Consider the following 25604-nt stretch of genomic DNA (forward strand, 5'->3'; position numbering starts at 1 on the left):
CAACAGCATCCACATATGTGGACCCTCGCTGAACCGTATGAGAGTGTTTACTTTAATTTCTAGCTGATGTGGTATATTTAGTGCAAGGGACTGTTGATGTATACTTAAGGTTTGGATCAGACTTGCTGTTTTTAGAGGCTCCTCTGAACTGCAATTAAATCTTAGGGCGTGTGTATCTGTGTGTATGCATCTGTGCATGTATGCGCTCTCATGGCCCACATAATCATTTTCTAGATGTGTACCCATGTGCACATGCGAGCCACCTGTGCAATTCCTACTGTGGTTCAGGCTGTGACATCAACCTAATGCTATATAGTCATTACATATGTACATTTCCCCCTGTGGCCATCAAAATCCAGAACAGCATCTCTCCAATGGCCTCATTTAGCTTATGTGCTGTACTTTGATATTACCCACCTGGGCCGATCAGATAAGTTATACATGGTTTTACCCAAACACAAAAGAACACTTGGAGCCCCAAGCGGATGCAGTGCAAGAGAGAAGCCTCAGTTTGCTTTAGATGAACACTTCTGAGTACTGGAATGGTGCATGCAAAGCTTAAAGGGATTAAAAATAAATAGAAATCATTTTTTAGGGGAAAAGGAGACCATCGAGTTGGGGTTTTATCCACTTTTATTTGCAATATGACCAATATCCTATCATATTCAAGTGTGTATGAAAAAAGTTAAGTCACTGATTTTTTTTCTTTTGTTGTAAAAGCTAAATACAATAAGCATTGGATCAAGGCACATACAAGACTGGCCAAAGGGCATTCAATGCACTTTGGTCTTCAGTTGTAAAGAACAATTTAACTGTGGCAACGTAAAAGTGGCTTGAATTTGAAAACCAAAAGAAATAAAATAAAAATACAAATAAGAATTATATGAAAAAATTGTTGACACTTCATTATCCAAATAGAAAAGAGCCCAAATGTGTTTCTTGCCATATTTTTTTCTGCCCACAATATATTTATTTTGAAGGGCAACGTTTACATGACGTGGTTAACTGTACTGAGGGATATGGTAAATGCTGTTTCCCTTTTACAGGACAGACAATATTGATATCTGCTATGTTTTAGCCCATCCATTTGATCTGACTGCAAATTAATCTTTTATTAGATCGGTGTGCTTAATTTGCAATGGATTTATGATTCTGTGCTATGTTGCTGCCTATTCCAGAGCAGAGAGGAAGTAATAGATATCTGTTTCCTAAACGTTGCAGTGGATTTTTTCTTTAAAAGCCTGGCAACGTTCTGGAAGAAGCAATCAGGATTCCTAGAGAAACCTACAGGTTTCTGTGACACCACAAGAGTGAGTATGTGCCTCCTCTCCTTAGAGTTAACAAAACACTTGTGTCTGTATTTTCTTTGATCACCTATGCCCTATATTCCCGCAGTCTTGTTTTTTGTTGTATTTTTTTTCCACTGACAGCAACATAGCGATAGTTTGACCTGTGCTTATACTACATGGTTTTCTAAAATCTGATTGTTCAACACAGCAATGAAAACCCACTTTCACAGTTGACAAGTCATCATATCTCAGTAGAGCACAAAGTTTTTTTAATTGGTCTAAAACCATAAGTAAAGGAAGTACAGTACAAATGACTACAAATATCTAAAATATAGAATTGCAGTTTGTGGCAGCATACACTGATGGCTCAGTGATGGCCTGCAATCAGAACCTTTTCTCCTTTTAATAAATTGTCCTTAAATATAAATTATATGGCAAATGTACATAACGATGCTTTCTCAGTCTTTTCAATCCAGTGTTTTTGCAAAAGACCAAGCAGTCTCCAAGTCACTCATTCGCAATAAAATGTCTTTGTAATCCGCGCACACTATCATGAATGAGAGTAGTCTGAATCTGGTATTCCACTGTCTCTGTAGCTTCTGTTGTTGATGCTGTTTTCACTGTGCGGACTTTTGTAAAGACTTAAACCATTTGGAGGAAAAATTGTGTGTATCACAAATTCCTCCTTGGAAACGGGCATGTGATTTATGGGAATCATTTGAAAAGAGGTCTCTCTAATCTCCAAGATGGAGTTGTCCTTCTTTGTTCCAGCTTCTGCATAATCGTCCTTCCGTCTGCGCCCTTTGTTGTACGTGCAGTTCCTAGAAAATAAGGAACCGTTCCTGTGGACATACCAGCACACCAGGGCCAACATGATGATGGCTAGAAGGGCCACCGCCCCTCCGATAATTGAAGCTAAAGGCAGATTGGAATTTTTGTAAGGCTCTTTCTCCTGCTCTCTGTTCAAGGTTGTGGTGGGATTGTAGGCTTTCAGGGAACCAGTTTCTGTCTCTATGCAAACAGGTGTCTCGTCAGACAGGTAAATGTTACTCGTCTCCATAGGAACCATGCATATGCGATAAGAAGATTCTGGCTCCAGAGCTGTAAGCAGGTATTCTGTTCTCTCCCCTTGGACAATGGTCTCAGTTATGGATCCAAAAGCTGGACTATGGCCCAGCTTTAGCCAACTGAGCCTCAGGGCTGTCATGGGCTGAGATACTCTCCAAGATATGTGCACTGTCTCAGCGCTACTTGATTTGACACTTATTGTGATGATCTTACGACTAGACGGTGTCGTGCTACGATAGTTTCTTCCTAGATCTGGACCCTTAACCACAGGTCTTTTAGTTACATATGAGGGCCACTGGGGTCGAGAGGGAGGCAAAGTGTTTGAGACTGTGCTGGTCTCGTATGTGGTTGGAATCTCTGTGTCTGAACAGCCAAACAGCTCAGTGGATAAGTCTTTGATGGCCATCCCTTTGACCTTATCGGGACCCTGGCACATGAAGCCACGCACATTGACCTTAGATGGAAGAGTGCGCAGCCAATCACGTACCCACTTCATCCTGCAGTTGCAATGCCAGGGGTTGTTGCGCAAGAGCAGTTGGGTAAGGTTATCCAGGTCCTCAAATACCCCCATGGGCAGACTGCTCAAGTTGTTGCCTGACAAATCCAAGCGGTACAGCTGTCGCAGAAAAGCAAAGGCACCTGGTGGTACGTGATTGATGTGGTTGTCTTGAAGATTTAGCTTCTCTAGGCTTGAGCCAGGCAAGTTGGCTGGTGGGGACGTCAGGGAGTTTCGTACCAATGAGAGCTCGGTCAGATTTACTAAATTCACCAAGGCCATCTCCCCGATGCCCCTGTTGTTCAGGAGGTTGCCATCCAGAACCAGTCGCTTCAGGTTTATAAGGTCCTGCAGAGATGCCTCTGAGATGGATGAGATGCGGTTGTCATCAAATCGAAGCTCCTCTATAGTCATTGGCAAACCGGAAGGTATGGTGCTTAGGTGGTTGCGGGACAGAAAAAGCAGCCTCAAATGGTTGCTGTCCCGGAATGCACCCTCTTCGATGCTGACAGCTGAAACAGAATTGTCATCAAGGTGTAATTCCTCAATGAAGGGAATCTGTGCAAGTGAGGCGTGTGTGATAGTCCGGATATTGTTCTCCTGTAAATGAAGTTCCTTGACATTAAGCGGCAAATTGGTGGGGAACTCATCCAGGTTGTTGCAGTATAGGTAAATCTTTTCAACGCCATTTAGCCTTCGTAGATCTGTAGGAATCCCTGCACTTTTGATGCGGTTGTTTTGGAGAAATAGTACCGTAGCATCCTCTGGGATACCTGAAGGGATGGAAGTCAAGTCCCGGTCATTGCAATATATGAAAGTCCCATCACACCGGCACTGAGAGGGACAGGAGGCTGAGGTCATCAATGGATTGGCCAGGCCAAGCAAAAGCCCAGCTCTGATGAAGAAGACGAAGAAGGACATGTAATTGCTTGCCATTGCTAATGTCCGCTTTGCAGATGTTGCCCTTGGAGGGGGAAAAAAAAAGAAAAAGTCAAAATCATGCTGTCTGAAGAAAAGGCAATGTCCTGCTCTAATTGCTGTTTTATGTAGAGTGCCTGCAGCACCTCTTTCATTGTAAATGATTCAATTTGAGACAAAGAATACTATATTTCTACTGCTGAATTAATGACAGGAGTCTATTAACATTTCCAATGACATCAACAAATGAAAAACTATAGTAGCAAAACATGCCCGGGGTGTTTATCTTGATTAAAATCATTTTTATATGAAAACAATATGAAGTAGTGGAGAAAAAGAATAAGGGATTAGAGGAGAAAGAGGAAAAAAGGACAGAGTGGTTCAGAAGCAAGTCTAATTGAAGTGGAAGGATATTCCCAATCAGCCGTGGATGTAGATAACAAATCCTCAAACCCACTAGCTTTCCTTGAATGAGATGCTTGTGTGTGAGAGGTTTTATCTTTTTCTGTGTGTAATGTAATCGCAGGCTCTTGTTGTTTTACACATTTCTGCTGTTAGCCGGTGCATTTCAAGGCTGCTTTTCATTGCTGAAAACTGGTAGAACAAAGTCAGTCCTAGTTGATTACATTTTGGAATTTATACTTATCATCTTGCCCTGTTTTCATGCAGAATTTTTGCCCTTTGTAGGACATTGTCTGAGAAATATCTTTTTTTTTTTTTTTTTGATTTATTACTTTAACATTTTTCCTCATTCTCTCAATTGGTGCATGTATATAATTTAAATAAAAGGCATTTAACCACAGCAAGAACATTCATATTTGTCATACCTGATTTAGAAATGCCAGCTAATCCTCTGCAGCCACCCCAAATCCAATGAGGCTTTACACCCTTCCTTCTATTCTTTCAAGAGATGTTTGTCCGTCTTGTCAAAGGGGTCTCTTTGGTTATATCCTGACCAGGCTGGTATTTGCTGAACTGATCCTTGTTTGTACCGCTGACCTCCTGTCTTGTATTGCAGCGTCCACAGTTCATGCAATCAAAGGCTTTGCCATGGTAGATAAACCTATAAAGCAAGCAGCTCTGCTTCCAGCCAGACCTCAGGCAGCCTTCTCAGGGCAGACATGCAATTTCAGTGAGTGTAATCACAAAAGAAAGGAATAAAACAAAAATAAGGCAAATAAAAAAAAGAGCAGAATCCTTTTCAAAGTTGCAATTCCTAATTGGACTCTTTTGTGAGTCCTCTTTGAGAAGTGAATTGCTCCTGTCTCTCCCAAAGCAGACTGGTCATGGCGTTAAGACCACTGTCCGTCTGCAGTACAGTGGGCTCAAATCCAGGGTGGCTCGGTTCTAAAGTCAGGCTCTAAAGTCAGGCCCGAATCCTGTAGTCTCACTCCTGGCAAGAGCATGAATAAAAATATCCAGCCTCGTGGCTTGAAAGCAGAATCTCCTGTGCTGCTATAAGCACTCTGCCTCCCTGGCTCGTTTCACAAACCTGTGCCCGATGTGCAGACACCCATTCCTTCCCACATGCTGAACTTCATACCTGTGGGGATAGAGAGAAAAGAAAAAGAAAGTCAGGATGAGCAGATTCTTTCATTATAGACAGCATGTGACATCTGAATACATCATGACTCCGGAAGATATATGTGGCCTTGTTGAGTGAGTTATTGACTATGAGTTGTATGCTTTTAGGGAACGTTTATTTAATTTTAGGATGATAGTGCCAAGGCTGGGATTGAGTCAGACAGCAATGCAGCCAGCGTTAACTGGCTGCTGTCCTTCAAACTGAGCATGTTTCACATCGCAACAGCATGCTGATGTAAACTGATAGCTCTTTAACTTCTGTTTTCATGGTTTGCACCTAACATAAGGAGTACACTGTAATAGATAGAATTTTTTGGGGGGGATTTCTACAGCCTGCAGATTGCTTCACTGCATTTGAGACTTATCAGATGATAGGGAAGGAAAAATAAGAGGGGTGTGTGGTTCAGATGAGAATTTGAGAGTCCCTTAAGCTTATTGGGTTTCTGTATATCTGGGGATTTCTTTGCCTCTGGGTAAATGACCACAGAGAAAAGCCCTGGGCTGCAGTTCTTTGATAGTGGACACTGTTTGTGAAACCAGGATTAGTAGAGATGTTGTGGGGATTTTTATAAAAACCTTTCTTTTTGCTTGTCTTAAGCCTGCACTGCTGGGATAACTGAATTTGTTGTTCTGTTACCTAACCCTGACATCCCCCTTCTAGTTTTCTCTGTGGCAATTGCTGAAAAGAATTCCTTTGCATAAGAAAAGCAATCTCTGTTTGGGTCCTGCTAAAATGTCTAAAAACAGCTCCCTCCTGCCTGGTTACGCCCTCCACTGGGCAACTCATTCAGAATAGCTTGAGATGCTCTGGAAAGAGAAGGTGAAGGTAAAAGTAAAAGTCATGGCGAAGCATATTGCTGCTGAGGTGTCGAGCAGCTACCAATGGTCCCTCGGGCTTCCCCGACAGCGCCTGAACACAACACCCTCACACTGCTCAAAAATGTACATGCTAGATGAACACGCTTTATGACTTGCAGTCTCATGAATACCCAAATGGGATTCTCATGTAAGTCACCTCCGGTGGCCCCAAGGAGACATGCGATCTGCACCTTCCATACTGTAATTTCCCATGGTACATCTTTCCCGTTACACAAACTGACAATAAACATTTCTACAACTGACAGCCATCACCACGGTTTGTGAAACCCTTCTGCTGACCTGCAATTGGTAACCTTCCTGTAAAACACATTGGGGTATGTCAGGCAACTTTGAAACATTTGTAGGGAGTGACAAGGAGAGATTAGGGAATTGAAAGCCCTGTAACTTGATTACAGGTCTCGCCAGCATGGTCTAATAATACACCTCATCCTTCTGTTGAGCCTAAGTGCTCCATGTGCCAGCTATTGTATTAGTAGGTTAACAAGAGCTCGGAAACAGCAGCTGTGACCCTACTTTAAGGACAGGTGATAGCTGACGGTGAACTTTCGGAATGCTGACAGAGACAAGTTGCTTGCTTTTGGGTAAATCCAAAAACATTTGATTAATGTTTATCAGATAAGGGGGAAATAGTTGCAGCATTGGCGATATAGCTGATTAGTGATCAGCATGTAATTTTTTTTTTAACTTTTTTGAGGAAATATTGTATTGATTTGAACAATTATGTGTGTGAAGTCTCTTGCTATTTTCTAGAAGTTTGATAAATAGCAGCCTGCAAAATTCTGTCGAAATGAAATTGCTTTTGCTTGATGCACTACACAGAATGTAAATCACTTCCTAGTACAGGGGCAGGCAAAAAGAAGTTGATGAAACACAAGAACCTTTGGTTTTATCTGCCAAGGTACTTGAAAGTCTCAGGGTTCACCCACAGGTTGCTGTGTATTTCATGATATTTCAGCTGAAATCCTACTCAGGAGACTTTGATAAAAGCACAGGTGTCTTGGGAAATATATGTTAGCTGGTATTATGTTATGGCCGTAAAGGTCATACAGAAAAGAAAGAAGGGCAACAACCTTATACGCTTCACCTAAGCTTGCCATGCCAGCTGTCTCAATGGGGCATGCAAACCTTAGCTGGAAGATTGGCTGCATTATCATTTATTCTCCCTTCACCCCCCTGGCTCCTCAGATTTCACTGAAGTGGCAGTGGTCCATTGTTCATTACAAGTTAAGCATAAGGGCCCTGGCCTTTGCTCTTCTGCTTTACTGAACTTCTTTCACTTAGAATTATTAGCTTTTTCACATTTGGTTAAATCTTGCAGACCTTTATCCCACCCACTGTTCATGGCTTGAGAGAAAGACCAATGAATGTGACGGGCACCTCTCACTATTGCTCTAATAGGCCATATTTGCCGTTAGAAGATCATTCTAATGGCCAGGCCTGCTTCTGCTCCATTGCTCTGCTTAAAGTGATGTTCAATCGGGCATCCTGGTTAAAATGGTAGCAATTTATAGTACCCTTTGCCTATTTAGTGTCTTAAGGTAAAAATGTTAGGGTTGGGGTATTGAGAAATTGGTTGGTAAAAGCATTTAAAGGGAAAAGTTATGATTAAGAAACATAAATGTGCAAAGATTAAAAGATTAGTTTTCCCAATTTTAATTTTAATACACAAATTTCTAAACAAATATATAGAAATATTTATTATTCCTTTTTCTGCATTTAATGAGCTGATAAATAAAAATAAAAATAGGCTAAAGCACTATGTAATATTTATCTATCTTAAGTGTCTTTTAAATATAGACTTGATGTTTTCTGTTAGTTCCCAGAAACGCTGTCACATTTGGTCAGTACTCATGCATGAAACCGAGGCATTTGGGATGAAATTGAATTTGCACTACCATCATCTTTGCTAGGTCCTGGGCTATGATTATGAAAAATAGCTTTATGGTTTTCAATAGATAATAGATTCTGAACCCCAGGCGGGATTTGAACTAAATGCCTCTCTTTGTCATGTATCTTATGTCCATGAAGCCATATCAAGCCACTCTGAGCCTCGTGGGCCGAGAGATGAAGCATTTCTGACTGCGTATTTGGAAATTAGATAAACGGTTTGTAAACGGTTTTAACATTATTTTAAGAGAAGACTATTGTATTAGCGGCTCCCCTCTGTGTGTGATTTTGGGGCAGATAATCAGCATGTTTTTTTTTTTTTCCCTGGCTGGTGTTCAGGCAGCGAGAGTGGATTCTAGGGGAGACAGGGGGTCTTTTTCTTTTGTACTGCGCTGAAAAGAGAGTGGTCTGAGGCAGCTGCACTGTTTTCCCCACTTGGGGGTGGTAGGTGCTTCTGTATCAGGCCTGTGCATGTCAGATACACACACACACACATACAGACAGACACTTGGAGGCTGAACCGGCTCTTTAATTACCACATATGTACCCCCTGCCTGGGTACAGGGGGCAGCAGTTGCCGGACACGAGTGGAAAGGGTTGGGCTGATTTACTGCATTGAACTTTTCTTGTTTCCACAAAGTGGGTAAATTCTATCTGTAATAACACTACAGTTCACAGACTGTTCTGGGTTAAACTTACTAAGTTGCACTGTTTTTGTTTAGAAAATTAAACTTTTATTTAAGCTATACAAATGTAAATTTAGTTTTAATGTTCAGACATTTTAAAAAGAAGCTTGTTTTATTTCGATGGTGTGTTTTAAAGAAAGGCCTCTACGAGGTCAGGGGTTGGTTGCTGACATGAGTGGAGAATTCTACTAGACGATTTGTTTTTGTCCTCAACACAAAAGGGTGACAGACTTTTTTCTGAAGGCCTGAAAGACATGACCATTTTATGTTGACTCTGAGTGAATGCCACGGACCACTGGGTTTAGCCTCCGGCATTCGTAGCTTGAAACAAAGAGTGCTATCTGCCTGCTTGCCAGTAAGCATGCGCTGGATGTTTAATATATCTATGTGTATTAAAAAAATAAAATGTTTGTTAGTTGCATTTGTGTATTAGAATCTAAAAAGAGACTAGTATTTAAGCTGTTTAAAGCTTGGAGGTGTGGTATTTGTAAATCACTGATACAAATAGTTATTGCAAGCGAAAAAAGACTGCCACAGAGTGCTTTGACACATCCAACAAAGAACAATGGGTTATTTAATTTTATCACCCTCCTTACAGAGTCAAAACAGACCATTTGGGGTTTTCAGCTATTGTCATGCTAAGAAACGAGCCTCTCTGAATACACATCTTTAAGTGCAGTTGCATATAGGAAGCTCGAAGCTAAGGAAAACAACTTGCAGTTAGAGGTAAATTAGGGTCTCTAAAAGAATGACTTTCTTGCATCCTTTCCAAATTTAAATTGTCTTCATTGTAATCTGATAAACTGATTTAATCATTTCTGATTGAGGCTTTGGATCTTATCATCATTTTACAGTCCCTCTCTTTTTATCTGAAACTATTATTTCAATCTCGACTTTTTCTGCCTAACATGAAAGCTTATCTGTTTAGATAACTTCGAAGGCTACTTAAAAGAAGGGAAATTCGTTTGATGGGAAGATTCAGAAGCAGCTGACAGCCTCAGATCTCTTTACTGCGCCACACACTCACACTCTCTCTCACCGTACAGCACAGGACGCACATTTATTGCGCGCCAATCTTGCAGTCTTTTGAGTTTTCTTTAGTATTCCAAATTAGAACGCGACCCTCATAATCGACGAAGCTGTTTGCCGCGCCGCCATCGGCTTCTGTAATGGCTGAGTTCTAGTTTTGTCGCGTAGCGCAAGGCGTACGAAGTGTCACGCGCTGCATCCCCGATTCCCCCATTCTTTATTCCAATCACTCTCTCATCGCGCTTCCAGAGCGCAGGTTGGGCATTATTAATAGATATTTCCTCATTTGTAATCGACGTTTGTTCGTTTCGTTGGCGATAAGCCTCTCACACAGGAACAGATTTAGGACGCAGCGCGTGAAGTTTATGCGTTCCTGTTGATTGCACGCGCTAAATATACAGCCTGCATTGCGTTTTCCCACTAAACAAGGATTAATCTCTCTATATGAGACTAATTGAAATGGTGTGCTAATAAGATGCATGTTATGCATATTTATTGCGTTTATTCGCTCGGAGCGGCAATAAGACTAAAAGGGATAGTTCACTCAATAACGAAAATGAGAATTATGTCTAATTTCCTATTAGAGATGTTCCTAACAGATTTATGCTTAACAAAATCGTAAAATTGTGTTTTAGGTGGAGTGACAGCCTAGGTTACCATTCACATTCATTTAAACTACAAGGAAAAAAAGATGCATTGAAAGTGAATGGTGACCGAGGCTGTGAATCCTTTAACATTTATTCTTTACAAGTCATTTTGTGAGCCAGGAAAGGAAGTAATGGAGGTTTAAATCACCATGGAGGCTGTTCATTTAATTGAAGCAAACTATGGTTTTAAATATGTTTGGAAGATAGACATTAAATCTGAAAAGCCAAAATGAAGAGCTATATACTGCTGAATTTCATGGCTACTATAATTGTATGAGTTTAAATTGCTATTGCATCCCTCTCAAATCCCTGAGGGTCTGTCTACATTTAGAATAAAATGCAATAAAATTTGACTGTGGAAGTTTAGAAGTTAACTCTACAACGTGAAGCTTTTTTTTAAAGTGACTGAGGTTAGGATGCAAATTTGCTCTCTGCATGTTTTGAAGGTACTTGATAACATCAGGGTGATGGAATACACATGGAAAGGGTTAAAACAGCCCAAGAATAAGGGGAAACCCATAAAAACACACTTACCTTCCAAATCAATATTTTCAAAAAGGGAAAAATCAAAAACAATATCCTCAAAAGAATAAAGTCAGTCCGTAGGATAAATCCAATGCGACGGCAGATGAATTCAATTCCCAAAAAGAGCCCGGTGTCAGAAAGGCTCAGTAGCAGCAATGGTGAGAATAGCAGGGTGTGTTTTTATTTCCACACACACTTGTTCACATACACACACACGCGCACACACTCCTTTGGCTCAGAGAGAGAGACAAGATAAAGAAGACGGCAGAGCTGGTCAGCTGCCTAGAGCTCACTACAAGTGTGAGGTTGCATCTGCCTCCAGCTCAGCTTCAACACAGCACTGATGTCATCTGGGGGCGGGGCTTCTGGCTTCCTCCCCTTTCTCGCCCTCTCTCTCTCTCTTTCTCCATCATGCCATGTTTACTGTGGCCGCTAGGGGGAGCAGGAGAAAGAAAGATGAGGTTTGAGCAGCCTTGAATGGACAGCTTGAGTGGGCACTTCAATGTCTTTTGTTGAAGGCCACAAGAAGCATCATTTAGACTATAGCTTTCTATGTGTGTGTTTGAGCATTAAGAAATCTAGTTTACATGTTGAACATGCTAAGAAAAAACTAATTGATCTGCCCTTGTATGTGCTTATTTATTAAATTTAGACACTGTCTTTTATTTAGTGCTTTGTGTGTCTGTGAGTGTGCTTTTAATGGTGTCTAAGTTTCACAGTAGATTATTAATGTTTAAACTTAGAAGTCAGGCATTATGTTCAGCTTTATTATGCTTATTAAGTACTATTAAAGTTATTAAATTTGCTCTCTCATAAACTAGCTGTGGAGGCACACAGCCTGTGACATAATCCCTGAAGTGTTGTTGAGGACATTTGTACTGTCGGGTCAGTTCCTGACCTGAGCAGACACTTCTGCATGAGTGGATATTGTGTTGTGTCTAAACTCTTTGCCAGCATATGGTTCTCTTATTAGTGAGGAAGTAGTTCACCAAAAAACAAAAAACAACAAAACAAAGAAAATAGTCTTTACTTTACTAAACTTCAAAACGTTTTAAGTTTATATGACTTTCTTGCCTTTAGTTATAAATTTTTTTGGATGGCAGTAAGGCTTTCAAGCTACAAATTAAAAGAAACAGACGGTTGTACTACATGGATTTGCATGCTGCATTTATTTGCCATATATATATATATATATATATATATATATATATATATATATATATATATATATATATATATATATATATATATATATATAATAAATGTTATGCAGGTTTGGAAAGATGTATACACAGTGAGGCAGCAACAACATGCACATTTTTCAACTAACTGTTATTTTAAACTACACTGTAAAATATATGATCAATTAGTCCTGACAACATTTGTTTTAGGTCATTGTAACTTATTTAACCAAGTTAATCATGTTCTAACTTAATTTTATAAGTTACGCAAGCTGTTTTAAGTCAGTTTAACATTATAAAAGTTCAATAGACTCATTAGAGTTAATTTCATTAAGCTTAAAAATTTAAAGCAACCATTTTTTTACTCTGTAGATCATGTAAATAACTTTTTTTTGTGTGTGCCAAAATTATTATATGTTTTAGTTATCTGCATAGAATCCCTCCAGCATACTATAATTTGAAGTTTATACAAAGAAATATACTAAAATATGTAGTATTATATAGAGGTCATATAGAATACATCACATAGATGAAAGGAAAGGTTTACAGGTTTGGACAGACATTAATAGTGAGGCTGTAACAATATGGCAATTTTTGAACAAACTTAAAGTAGATTATATGCTTTTCTAGTCCATTGCTAAAAAGAAATTAATCACATCAGTCATCATCATTATACATTATATAAACATAATAAACTTGTATAACTTTATGTATGTACACAAAGTTTAGGTTTAATGTCACATCTAATAGATGTTATATATGGAAATAGTATAGATTTGTGTGTATATAGATGATGTTAAACAATTGAATGTAATATACATCTTATTGCGTAGTTTTACAAGCATCCTTTGGAAGATTAAGCTGCTAAATAATGTCCTGTCTGCCCAGGGCTTTTACAACAGGTCTAGGTGTCGTGTTTTTAGGGTTAAAGGTGGAGAAGCAGGGCAGAGTCCTTGGTGACAAGAGGTCAGTGGAGGGCATTTTGGGCAGAGGCCCGTCTGTCCCTTCGCCTCAGGACGGATCACGACTCCGGGCTCTGCATAGACCCTTCCGGCACTTTTTTCTCTCCTAAATCTGACTAGGCTTTGTCTGTCATCAGTCCTTGATTGACTCTTAGACGTACAAAGGGCCCCAGTGGAGGGCCCCAAGAGGGTCCGATTACCACTATTTCAATATAGTTGGGGGAGTCTTTGGTTGGGGTCATCTGTTGTTTGGAAGGATGAGCGTTCCTCATCTTTCCAACTGATGCCATTTTGTTTTATCTCCTCCATCTCAATGTGTTTTGACAACAGACATGACTTTGAAGGAGCTCAAGCCCTTCGGTTCTTGTTGCGGACATCTCGTTGAATGTAGTTTGGGGGTGGAGATGAGCATAGCTAAGTTTATTAAAGCACTTGATGCGGTTAAGTGCTAACAAGAGCGTTTTTAGTTCAGGCTTTATGCTTGAAGAACATCTGACCTCTGCTTTCAGGGATGTTCACGGTACATTCTTTGCGTGACGAGCAAATAAGTTGCATTAAATCGGCCTTTCATTCTCTGACGCGTGTTTCTTATATGGTGCTTTTCACTTGAATGGAATTTACAGCTCGAGTGTGCCAAAATCAAAGCCATACCTAAAGTCGCTCTTTTTCAAAGAATAGTTGAAGGGGTTGTCATTCTGATCTTTACACCTCGAGTGTATATTTCATCCCCCTGGCCCATTCTCAAACAAACAATCCTGAGCTCAGCGCTGTGCTGTCCAGATCCAGGAGATTTGTGGGGTATTTTTCTTGGGTCTCCAGCGACTCCACTTACACACATAATGTTTACCTAGCTAGGATGGGGACATACCAGAGAATACATTTGTTTTTAAATAAGCTAATTATCCTTATTGCAGACTAATCGGCAGCACAAAAAAACGTTAATTATTTGGTTCAGCAGTCAGTTTTTCATTTATCTGTATTTTTTAAGGTGTTATTTTATATTCATACAAAAAACAAACAAACAAAAACCACCACCACAACAAAATATTCTATTTAGACAGCATCCCTGAATGGAAATGCATTTTGCGGGTATTTTTAATGATCGTTTTAAAGTATTGAATAAGTATTTTTAAAACAAATTAGCCAAAGTATGGCTTAGTAAGCACACATGTACTGTGTCTAGAATACATAGTTGCAGGGCTTTTGAAATGTTGAACTCGTGCCCAGTTAAAGGCAACTTGTAAACGCTTGTGCCAAATATCTGCTTTGTGTCTTATTCTTGCTATATCCTTCTGGTTCATTTCCATAATCGTTCACCATGGGCAATTAGCAGCGATCTCGGTGCTGCTGACTTCTCATCCTCCCTGCCACTTCCACAGAGACCTCTGCAATATGGCAGAATGTGAATTGCAGGATGGGGTCCAGCTTCGTGAAGTAGTGTTCATGCTCATGACAGCATGATAGAGTGGTGATGAATTATTTTCTGCCCTGTAGGACCAGACTACTTCATTCCAAGACGGGACGTTACCTTACATGACAAGTCAATACCGTCTCCTCCTAACCCCCTTTTCTTTCTTTAAATGCAGATACCAGATGTTTAGCATTAACTTTCTTGGTCTCTGGAGAATAGAGATCTCCTAAACAGCAACAACAGTCACACCAAGCTAACTTCCTGCTGTTCAAACCCGAACCAAAGGTCTGAGTCAGCGGTCAGCACTCTTGTGTATTTGTGAGGAATGAGCAAATCTTCACAAATAGCCCTCTGGGTTGTCTTCTCCATTTTCCCCTTTGTGTCTGTCGCTTGTTTTTCTAAGGACCTTCTTGTGTTGGCCGCAGGGATTGGGGGGTGGGCTCGGGATGACATGTCGACTGTGTGGAAACTGCTGGACCCCCCAGTGGTAAATGAGCTTTGAAACAATGGTCTCTGATCAGATCAGATAGCCGACCCCTTTAGCCAGCCTCTCCCCAACCCAAACTACTCTGTTAAGGCCTATCAGTATTGCGAGAGATAAAAGATGCCATCAGCACACAATGAATGCACAGTCTCGCCACTCCAGCGCTCTAATGTAGCTCACTCAAGCACCCCGCTCTCTTCCTCTCCAATGGTTTACTGTTTCAGCCCTAAATCTGTAATTAGCCAAATAACAATCTTCTCACTCCCTTTCAAATATAGAAGCCTCCCCGTCTTCACAGTAGGAATTTAGCGATGCAATTGAAAGTCTCTTGAGGACTCACTAGTTTTCAAAAAGTTTTCGAATGTGCTGCAACAATATTTTTTCCCCGAAAGTATTTTGGGAAATTATTTAATCTGTTCATTATTTTGTTGATTCACTTTATGCTTGGGTACGCACATTTATAGATGAACACATACATTAAAGGAATTGGTCAGCCAAATTAAAATTCTGTCAGGATTTATTCTCACTTCAAAACCTGTTTGAGTTTTTTGTAGCATAAAAACAGTATCTTTATTTAGGTTCAACAGAAAAAAGTAACACTAAGGTATATAACCACTTTATGTTGAGCAAGTAGAGTAAATTTCTACTTTGGACAATCTATCCCTTTAATGTATGTATTTATGAGTGTATGTATGATGTTAATTGCATATATTGCATATATTATCTCATTATACTTATTTCATTATCTGTTAAAATTGTTGATTCTGATTGGCTGGAAGGTGTGCAATAAACTTGTTTAATGCACTGGTAGTTCCATCACAGTTTAAAATAAATGCTCATTAGTAGAAACCATTGTAACTCACTGACAGTCAAGGACTCTGACGTGTGGTTTAACCAGCCTGATCTCACGAGGAAACGTACAAATTTGTACGAATTAGCCACTAAACTGGCAAAACGTAAAATACTTATGAGTTCAGTCGTACGAAATTGTACGATTTTAAAAAGGAGGCGTAGCACTTAATCCTACTCCTAAACCCAACTGTCATTGCGGATGAGCAAGTCGTACTAAATTGTACAAATTAGATCGTATGAATTCATTTGAATTAGCCACTAGATCAAAAAGTTACGAATTGCCATGAGATTGTGTTGGGTTTAACTGGGAGCTGATGGGGATTAACAAATTCACAAATATGCAAACAAATATTTGCAAAGAGGTATCTGACACAAGTTAGATATGAATGTGTCATTTTCATACACACATACACACATACACACACACACACACAAACACGTGCACACACACACGCACATGCTTCCTCTGTCTGCTTTTGACTGAATAAAGAATGGACTAGGTGATTGACATGTCAAATTCGAAAAATGTTGTTAAATTTTTACCTCAGAGTAAACTTCGCTTTAACTTTTAACTTTGCATGTGACTATGCGTAGTATTTATAACTTTTTTCTTAAATGCACGAAAAACTTTATTATGCATACAATTTATGATTCATACCTTAAATTTACAGTGTTACCCTCAATTATAAATGATGCTTTATGTAACAGACAAAGATCATTTTAAAGTATACACTTTAAAATATTTTTACACTACCTGACAAAAGTCTTGTTGTTGATCCCAATTATATGAGCAACAAACAATAACTTGACTTCTAGTTGATAATTTGGAAAAGTGGCAGAAGGTTGAATTTTTTTATTTTTATTTTTTCTATTAAAACCTGCATGGACCCAAGATCCTCATACAAATGAGTTAAGTTTGGTGTAGGAAAATTATGATTTGGGGCTCTATTCAGAATGGGGGCATGCAAGAGATCTGGACTGTGGATAGCAACATCAACAGCCTGAGGTATCAAGACATTTGTGCTGCCCATTATATTACAAACAACAGAAGAGGGCAAATTCTTCAGCAGGATAGCGCTCCTCATACTTTAGCCTCCACAACAAATTTGCTGAAAGCAAAGAAGTCTAAGGTGCTCTAGGATTGGCCAGCCCAGTCACCAGATATGAACATATTGAGCTCATCTGGGGTAAAATGGGGGAGGTATTGAAGATGAATCCAAAGAATCTTGATGGAAGTTTTGAAGTCCTGCAAGAATGCGTTCTTTGCTATTCCAGATGACTTATTAAAGTTATTTGAGTCATTGTAAAGATGTATGGATGCAATGCTCAAAGCTTGTGGGAGTGGTACATATTATTCATTCATTTTCCACTGCACCTTGACTTTATATTCTATACTGTACATTATTTCTGTTAATTGACAAGACTTTTGTCTAAGCAAAGTCAGACTTTACTGTCATAATTTAATAATTAAAAAATCAACGCATTACCATATTTTATTTTGGGGTAGTAAGCATAATCTAGAGGCCTTTGCCTTTCATATAGGTCACTTCTGATACTAAATGATCAACTAGAAGTCAAGTTATTATTTGTTGTTCCTAAAACTTGGATAATCCATAAGACTTTTGTCAGGTAGTGTATATATATTAAACATATCAATTCTATCTTGAATTCATTATTTAAGATAAACCACTTCCGTACTTTTGCACTGTACTTTTTGATCTGGAGATTTCTTTTGGCCTGTCAAATTTTATACTACCTCAAAGCGATGTTGGTCAATATTATAATCTATTTGCATTGCTGTCTTTTATATCATTTATTGTAACCCTAATATCCTCACCTCTGTGTTGAAGAATTTCCTGCCTCTCGTGATGGTGGATTTTTATTCTGTTATCAAAGGAAGCTCACCGGTGGGTTTTAGTTAGTTTCGGTCCTCAGAGAGGAAGCAATGCTTAATGACATTAAAGGTTCGCTGACACAAACACACACATGGAAATTGTAGATAAGCTTTGATAAAGCCGCATTCTCAGTCATTACAGACCTATTTACTTCCGCTGGCTTGGCTCGATTTTCAGGAAGTTTCATTTGGCTGAGAAGGGGACAAAAAGAGTTACACAATGATTAAAACAGTTGGTATGAAGTTTATTATTTAGTAAACTAGGTGCTAAACAACAGTTCATGCCTTTGTTCGTTTGCTGCCTTCATTAATTTTTATGAAGCAAGAATAATGCAAATAGGCTTTGCTTGAATCAATTTTTAATCGCTGTTGGTCTTTATTTCTGCTAAATCCTCCAAATTTTTATTTTTATCACCCAACTTTTTTTTTTTCTCTCGATATGACAGAAACTGTAATTTAGAGCTGCTCATAAAGACTTGCAGTTATTATGAGTAACATATACTAAGAACTTTACAACACTTTAAAGAATCACATCTGCTGTGAATCAGCGTGCCTGAGAAAGACAAGAATGAGCCCATTGTGTTTTCATGCTCTCCAAATGAAGCTCAAACAATGCTGTGTGAGCTGTGTGCTTTTACGATGTCTCACCTCGCGTTGACTTATGTTGTATCTACAGGAGGGCTACAAGTCTGCCTTCAGTTTCAGTCACTTTTTTCTTTGTAAATAATTTAGCACTGTTTGCAGTGGAGAAAAATCATTATTGGTAATGAACCTTGAACGACTGAATAAGTGGCTTCTGCAAAACCTTCCAAATTTAACACTTTAGCTTCAAGCACAGTGAATTTGGGTCATAAGGCCGATGCACTGTTTAGATAAATTTATTAATTTATAGAAGTAAAACCTTGCTTTGTTGATTTCTGGACGTAGCCACATGAAGCTGGCAGAAATCACTCAAAAACTCTCATTCAAAACGAAGGAATTGCAGTCATTTGTAAAGGTCCCAGTTTTCTTCAGATCTTGATGGGTGTGACGCTGTTTCAAGTCAAAATATAGTTTTTTAGAAGATAGAAACTGCTTGCCAAAAGGTATTACTGGTGCAGATAACTTAAATTGTTAAACTTCTCCCATATTGACAAGGTCATTATGTAGGACTTGCAAAATCTGGTAGCCCGACGTTCCAACACTATTGTTTTTTTTGTTTTTTTAAATGGGCAACTAAAATCTATCTCCAGCTGCCCGACAGGCAAGTGAGAGGAAAAATATATTTCAATGCTTTTACATTCTCTCACAAAGTAGATATTTAGATATGTGATGTGCTGCTGATGTGGCAGCAATACGTTCTCTTATAAAAGAGAAAAGCCACAATATTATCAATTACCTCCCAAATACCTTAAGATAGGCGACGCGGTGGCGCTATAGTAGTGCTGTTACCTCACAGCAAGAAGGTCGCTGGTTTGAGCCTCGGCTAAGTCAGTTGGCATTTCTGAGATTGTATGTTCTCCCTGCGACCCCGTGGGTTTCCTCTGGGTGCTCTGGTTTTCCCCACAGTTCAAAGACATGCGGTACAGGTGAATTGGGTAGGCTAAATTGTCCGTAGTGTATAAGTGCAAATAAGTGTGTGTGGATGTTTACCAGAGATGGGTTGCAGCTGGAAGGGCATGCGCTGCGTAAAACGTAATGGATAAGTTGGCGGTTCATTTCGCTGTGGCGACCCTGGATTATTAAAGGGACTGAGCCAAAAAGAAAATGAATGAATGAAAAACTTAAGATAGTGTTTCTGTCAGTTTAATCGTTTGTTCTGTACTAAACATGCAGCACTGAAGCAGACAAATACTTGCAACTCACATTCGAGATTGCACCGACATAAGATTCAGATACAGGAATAGCTAGAGATAAGTTGTAAATGTAATAATCATGCATTAACGTAAAAAAATTAATAATGTTAGGCCTGTCTAAGCTATGCAAAATTAATTAAAAAAAAATATATATATCTATATCTATCTATCTATCTATCTATCTATCTATCTATCTATCTATCTATCTATCTATCTATCTATCTATCTATCTATCTATCTATCTATCTATCTATCTATCTATCTATCTATCTATCTATCTATCTATCTATATCTTTATGCAATAATGCAATATTAAGATCAAGATACATTGGTTAGTCATTCAAACTGTAATGAAGAATCGTTCATTTTAAATTATGGAGGTATGCGCTTCTTCGTAAAAAAACATGCGTAAACATGCACATGCTTAAGAAAAATAGAATACGTTATAAGTTAATAAGGTTAAGTTAATGTCGTCTGTCTGCTTTTCGCCGTTATTCAGAAGGATCAGTAAACAATTGGCATTCAGCTTGTAAAAAAGGAAATGTCCGTTTATGTATTTCTTTTTTGACTTGCACTTAAAGGGATAGTTAAAGGAGCAGTTACCTATCAATGGAGATACACCCACTATTTACTCTCTTCACTTGTTTCAAACCTGTTTTGAGTTTTTATTCTTTCTATTAAAAGGTGAAGATATTTTGATGTTTTGTTTAAAGGAGAAAGAAACACAAACAGGTCACAATTTATAATCACACAATTTTCCAGTTTGGGTGAAATGTATTGGTCTCTTCTCTACCTCAGAGCTAAAATCATTAGGATTTTACAGCTAGCAGTAAATTAGTTATATGAGAAATAATCCAAAATAACTGAAATAAACATTATATTTAAAGTCTTTATAGCTGCAAAAATAAAAACTTTAAAAAGTTAAATAATGCAAATTTGCTTATTTAAAATGAATATATAGCGTAAAACAAATGCCATTATATATTTTTTTTTTATTTAGTTAATGTATGTTTTCGTTGTTATTTAATGATACATTTTCTATTTGGGCTACTTAAATTTATATTTGGGCTACGAAACACTGAATAGTGCCTGCCTGAGTGCTACCAGGAATTTAGAAATTTTGTGAGCCATGGATTATGTAATGGGTAGTAGCATTTCGCCTGAAATCAGCTTTGACACTTTGAAGCAATTTACTGTTTAAAGTTTGAAGTCATAACTAAACGTAACTAACTTGACTGGAGAGCTGAATTGCAAAGCTAGCAAAGACATCTACATCTCAGTTGTTTCAAACTTTTTTTTTTTTTTTTTTTTTTTAGCCCTAAAGGAAGAACTTTGCTGTCAGTTGATCAGAGCCTTTAATCACTGTAGGAAGCTCTGCACGTCTTCGGCCATCACTATAGATGTTGTAGTACTTGTGAAAAGGAAGTAGGACATTTACAGCCTAGCGTCTTTCTATTCTAACTCAAGTGTGTAAGACCTTGGCTTTGAACCCTCCCGTAATGAAACCTGAGTCCTTCTGTCAGATCTGGAGGTTGTTTTTCTTAACACCTCAGGAGCCTTCGCGTTCTCGAGCGCTTATGTGAGCGACGGATCAAGTGTACCTCATGTCTTTGTGAAGAGCGTCTCAAGAGCGGAGAGGAATGGAATGATGACAGGTAAATGAGGGGAACGGTTTGTGTACACATCTTACTTGAGCTCGCCCTTCTCCTCCCCACCTCCATTAGCGACCGTTGTTCCCAAAGTGAGCTGCCAATTTGTCGCTGCCGTTTGGGACGATGAAAGCTGAGGATTAAAGAAACTGGAGAAGGTTCCTATCCGTTGCTCTTTGTCCTTGAGTGAGGAGCGATTATTTGTGGCATTTCCCATCACTTTTAGACTATATGTGCTTGTCTTAAGCTTTGGTTATGGAGAAATTGTTTCATAATGAATTCAGAAATTAAAGACTTTTAACAAAATGTTACAAAAAACCTTTATTTGACAAATGCTGTTCTTTTGAGCATCAACTTTTTTCTTAGTTAAACAAAAAAGGAGTATTCTGTCAAGTTACTCAATCTTTACTTGTTCCAAACCTATTTCAGTTTCTTTCTTCTGTTTTCCACATAAAATACATTTTGTAGAATGACTTCCTTCCATTTTCAGAAGACTTTCATAATCTTTTTTGGCTCTCTATTTCCAATATACTTCAAAACGTTTTTTACGTATGTCAGACACAAGAAAGAAACTACAGTAACACTGAAAACTGAAATATGTCTATTGAAAATTGCATTTTATAACATAATCAAATAGAAAGTAATATATATATATATATATATATATATATATATATATATATATATATATATATATATATATATATATATATATATATATATATATATATATATATATATAGTTTTAGGAACCATAAATAATAACTTGACTTCTAAATGATCATGATCATTTCAGAAGTGGCTTATATGAAAGGCAAATGCCTCTAGATTACGCTTATTTTAATCAAAATAATTTATGATCATGTCTTGATTTTTAATTATTTAATTAGTACAGTAAGATCTGACTTAGCTTAGACAAAAGAAATAATGTAGAGTATAGAAACAGCCAATCCTGGAGCACTTTGACCTTCTTTGCTTTCAGAAACTTTGAGGTGGAGGCTCAAGTAAGAGGAGCGCTATCCTGCTAAAGATTTTGCCCTCTCTTGTGGTTTGTAATGTAATGGGCTGCACATATGTTTTGATACCTCTGGCTGTTGATTTTGCCATCCACTCTGCAGATCTCTCACATGCCCCCATACTAAATGTAACCCCAAACCATGATTTTTCCTTCACCAAATTTGACTGATTTCTGTGAAAATCTGGGGTCCTTGCAGGTTCCAATAGGTCCTCTACAGTATCTTTGTCAATTGGGATGCAGTTCGACAGATGACTCATTTTAAAAATCGACGTTCTGCCACTTTTCCAACTGATAACCTAGAAGTCAAGTTATTATTTGTTGCTCTTACAACTGGGGTTGACAACAAGACTTTTGTCAGGTAATGTGTGTGTGTATATGTAATATTACAGTTAAAAATCAGATTTAAGAAGCATTTGTGAGCATAAGAGATTATTAACATGAAAATATACATAAGATATCTAACGCAATATACAAAAGAAAACATTTGATTAGTGATATTTATATACATGTATTATATTTACTTATTTATTAAAAGCTGAATATATATATATATATATATATATATATATATATATATATATATATACTGTCAATTATAATCTAGTCTAAAGCAGTCTTAGAATCACTAACGTGAATAGTTTTTCCTTTCTACTTACCCCTTACTGATCTTCATACTTGAACAAGATACTTTTTATACCCTTAGCTTTCACGCTAAAGCAAAAACTCCCGCTAGCTTCGCCTTCAAATTGAAGGTCAGCCTAATAATGCGAGGATGACATTTCAGCCTCTTTTCTACAGTATGCGAATTACCATCCTGCTGAGATCAGCTGTGACGAAGGAAGTGAAATCACTCGTCTTTGTTGTGAGGTTGTCGTCGTGTGTGTGTGTGCGCATGTGAGTGAGTGACAACGTTTGGCGCCCACCAGTCTTTATGGGAACAATGTCTAGTTCTGTCAGTCTGTTGTTTTTACATATTCCTCACGCTGCTTTACATGTCTTAGCCTGGATTAAAAAGGGCCTATTTGCATGAGACCCGCAGCACTGAGCTGGTGCTGCAGAAAACTGGTCAGTGAGAGATGGATGAGCAGGCATGCCGAGCCCCTTTGAGCTGAGGAGGAAAGACGGATGGTGGTGCTGCTGGTGTTGATGGGAGGAGAGGAGGATGGAGGCGCCTCTGCAGTGTTGATGTATTCTCCTCCAGGGCTCTGATCGTTTCCTTTCTGCTGCTGACTCGGTGCTGTCTGGGCCCCTGCCGTCCCCTGTGGCCTCTACCTAGGCTATGTGTGTGTGTGTATGTGAGTCCTATAGTCTGCAAGGAAGCATCAAAGGCAATCAACGACCCTAGAATTGCGTGTTGAGACATTTAACAAAGCGAAAAAGCAGAAGTAGGTGACGATGTGCTAAATTGCATAAAAATAATGGTTGGGGTGTTCACAGAAGTGCTCTACTCTATTATGTGCTCTGTAGCTGAATTAAAAGCCTTAAATCTGTCATGCGCTGAACTTTTTGGCTGTTGTAACATTTAAGCGATAGTGTTTCCATTGTCAGGGTAGCTCCTGGAGTTGTCATTCACACATCTGAAACCACTATTTATATTATATTGTTATTTTGTGTCATATTTTTATTTAATTGTATCTGATGTTATGTTATTTTTTTAAATTTAATTTAATTTTAGGGCTGCAAGATATTGGAAAATTCTAACTTATTTTATTTAGCAACATAAATATAGTGATTCTCCAGCGGGAGTGCACCCCCCAAAAATTTTATAAACAATCGCATAACTCTAAAATTTTTTGGGGTCCCCTGACACATTTTCATTGTTGTCTGTGCTACTTGTTTTTTGTATTTGCATGTGTTGAGTGTTGTTTATGCACATGTTTAGTCTGAAATTGATGAATTAATGTTAACTATTTGCATCTCCAAAAAATCTAATGACCAATCTATAACCTTATAGGAGTTCCCGGACATGTTTTCGTTGTGGTCTGTGCTATTTGCAGTGCACTTCTGTATTTGCACATTTTATGAATATTTTCATGCATAACAATAAATACAATCAGGAAAAAGATGCAATTGAAACTTGTTTTATCGTTTTATTGAGTCTAACAGGATTCAAGTACAGTAACTGAATGATAAAAATTATTAAGCCAAATTAATTATAATTAAGATCACAAATAGTACAGTTTCTTATACCTGAATGTTTTTTTTAAATCGTTATACAATCACAGATTGTCAAAAACATCATGCATCAAAAACACATGCAAATGATGAATTATAATACAAACTCAACATTGAATGTTCTGCGATGTGACTTTTGCGAATGATCACATTGCGATATCAATGCTGAAACGATATATTGTGCAGCCCCATATTATATTATATTATATTATATTATATTATATTATATTATATTATATTATATTATATTATATTATATTATATTATTATGTAGTAGGCCTATAGTATAGTATTATATTGTATTGTATTATTGCAGTAGTATTTTATTAAAACAACTACTTTTAATATAATTAAAAAAATAATTTATATTACAGATTTGCTTTTTTTTTGCTGAATTGATTTATTAGATGCAAAAATATCAAATGATAAATGAATGATAAAATGATAAAATATCATAACATAACTACTGGGGTTTTATTTAGAAGTTTCGATTAAATTTTTAAAAATTTTAATATGAGTTTTGGAAATTATGTTTTTTTTTCAGTTTTTTTATATGCTTTTATATTGTCTTTTAAGTTGTATTTGATTCTTACTTATTTTTGGTTTTAAGTTAAACTAAATGAAAATAAGAGATATTTTTGGTTAAGCTGTGTGTCAGATGGGTCCTATAGACTAGAAGCAAGCATCAAAGGCATTCAATGACCTATGAATTGCATATGGAGTCATTTAACAAAGCGAAAGAGCAGAAGTACGTGGCGATGTACTAAATTGTAGAGTTTCATCATGGTGCTTGCATAAAAAATAATGGCTGGGGTGTTTTTAGAAGGGTTCTCCTCTATTATGCACACTGTAACTGATTTAAAAGTGTTAAATCTGTCAAGCTCTGTACTTTTTGGATGTAGTAACCTCAAGCAATAGTTTTTCCATTCCGTTTTATCGGTGAAGCCCCTGCTGTTGTTATCTGAAAAGTCTGAAACCACCAGTGGAAAAAAATATAATATTTTTGTAGTATTATTGTATATTGCATTAGAAATAACTATTAAATACTGTTTCTTTTTTATTACATTCAATTAATATGAATTCTCTTCATGCTTTAATGGGTGGAAGATTGTGTGTTGCTTTTATATCATAAAAA

At 37.8% G+C, this 25604-nt stretch overlaps 2 protein-coding genes across 7 annotated transcripts in view; one reads left to right on the forward strand and one right to left on the reverse strand.

Moving 5' to 3' along the window:
* Positions 1–25604, forward strand: part of macrod2 (mono-ADP ribosylhydrolase 2) — an 862720-nt gene that overhangs the window by 113517 nt on the left and 723599 nt on the right.
* On the reverse strand, positions 613–11325 carry flrt3 (fibronectin leucine rich transmembrane 3). Its single transcript, NM_001256646.1, has 3 exons — positions 11018–11325; positions 4599–5314; positions 613–3817 (listed from the first exon to the last, which is right to left on the reverse strand). Exon 3 carries the CDS (start codon positions 3787–3789, stop codon positions 1840–1842), a length of 1950 nt encoding a protein of 649 aa, NP_001243575.1. The 5' UTR covers positions 3790–3817; positions 4599–5314; positions 11018–11325; the 3' UTR covers positions 613–1839.

This window comes from Danio rerio, chromosome 13 (assembly GCF_049306965.1).
Source record: "Danio rerio strain Tuebingen ecotype United States chromosome 13, GRCz12tu, whole genome shotgun sequence".
Taxonomy (NCBI): domain Eukaryota; kingdom Metazoa; phylum Chordata; class Actinopteri; order Cypriniformes; family Danionidae; genus Danio; species Danio rerio.

Excerpts from the sequence above, each read along its gene's own strand:
- flrt3 (NM_001256646.1), bottom strand. The coding sequence starts at position 3,789 with ATGGCAAGCAATTACATGTCCTTCTTCGTCTTCTTCATCAGAGCTGGG.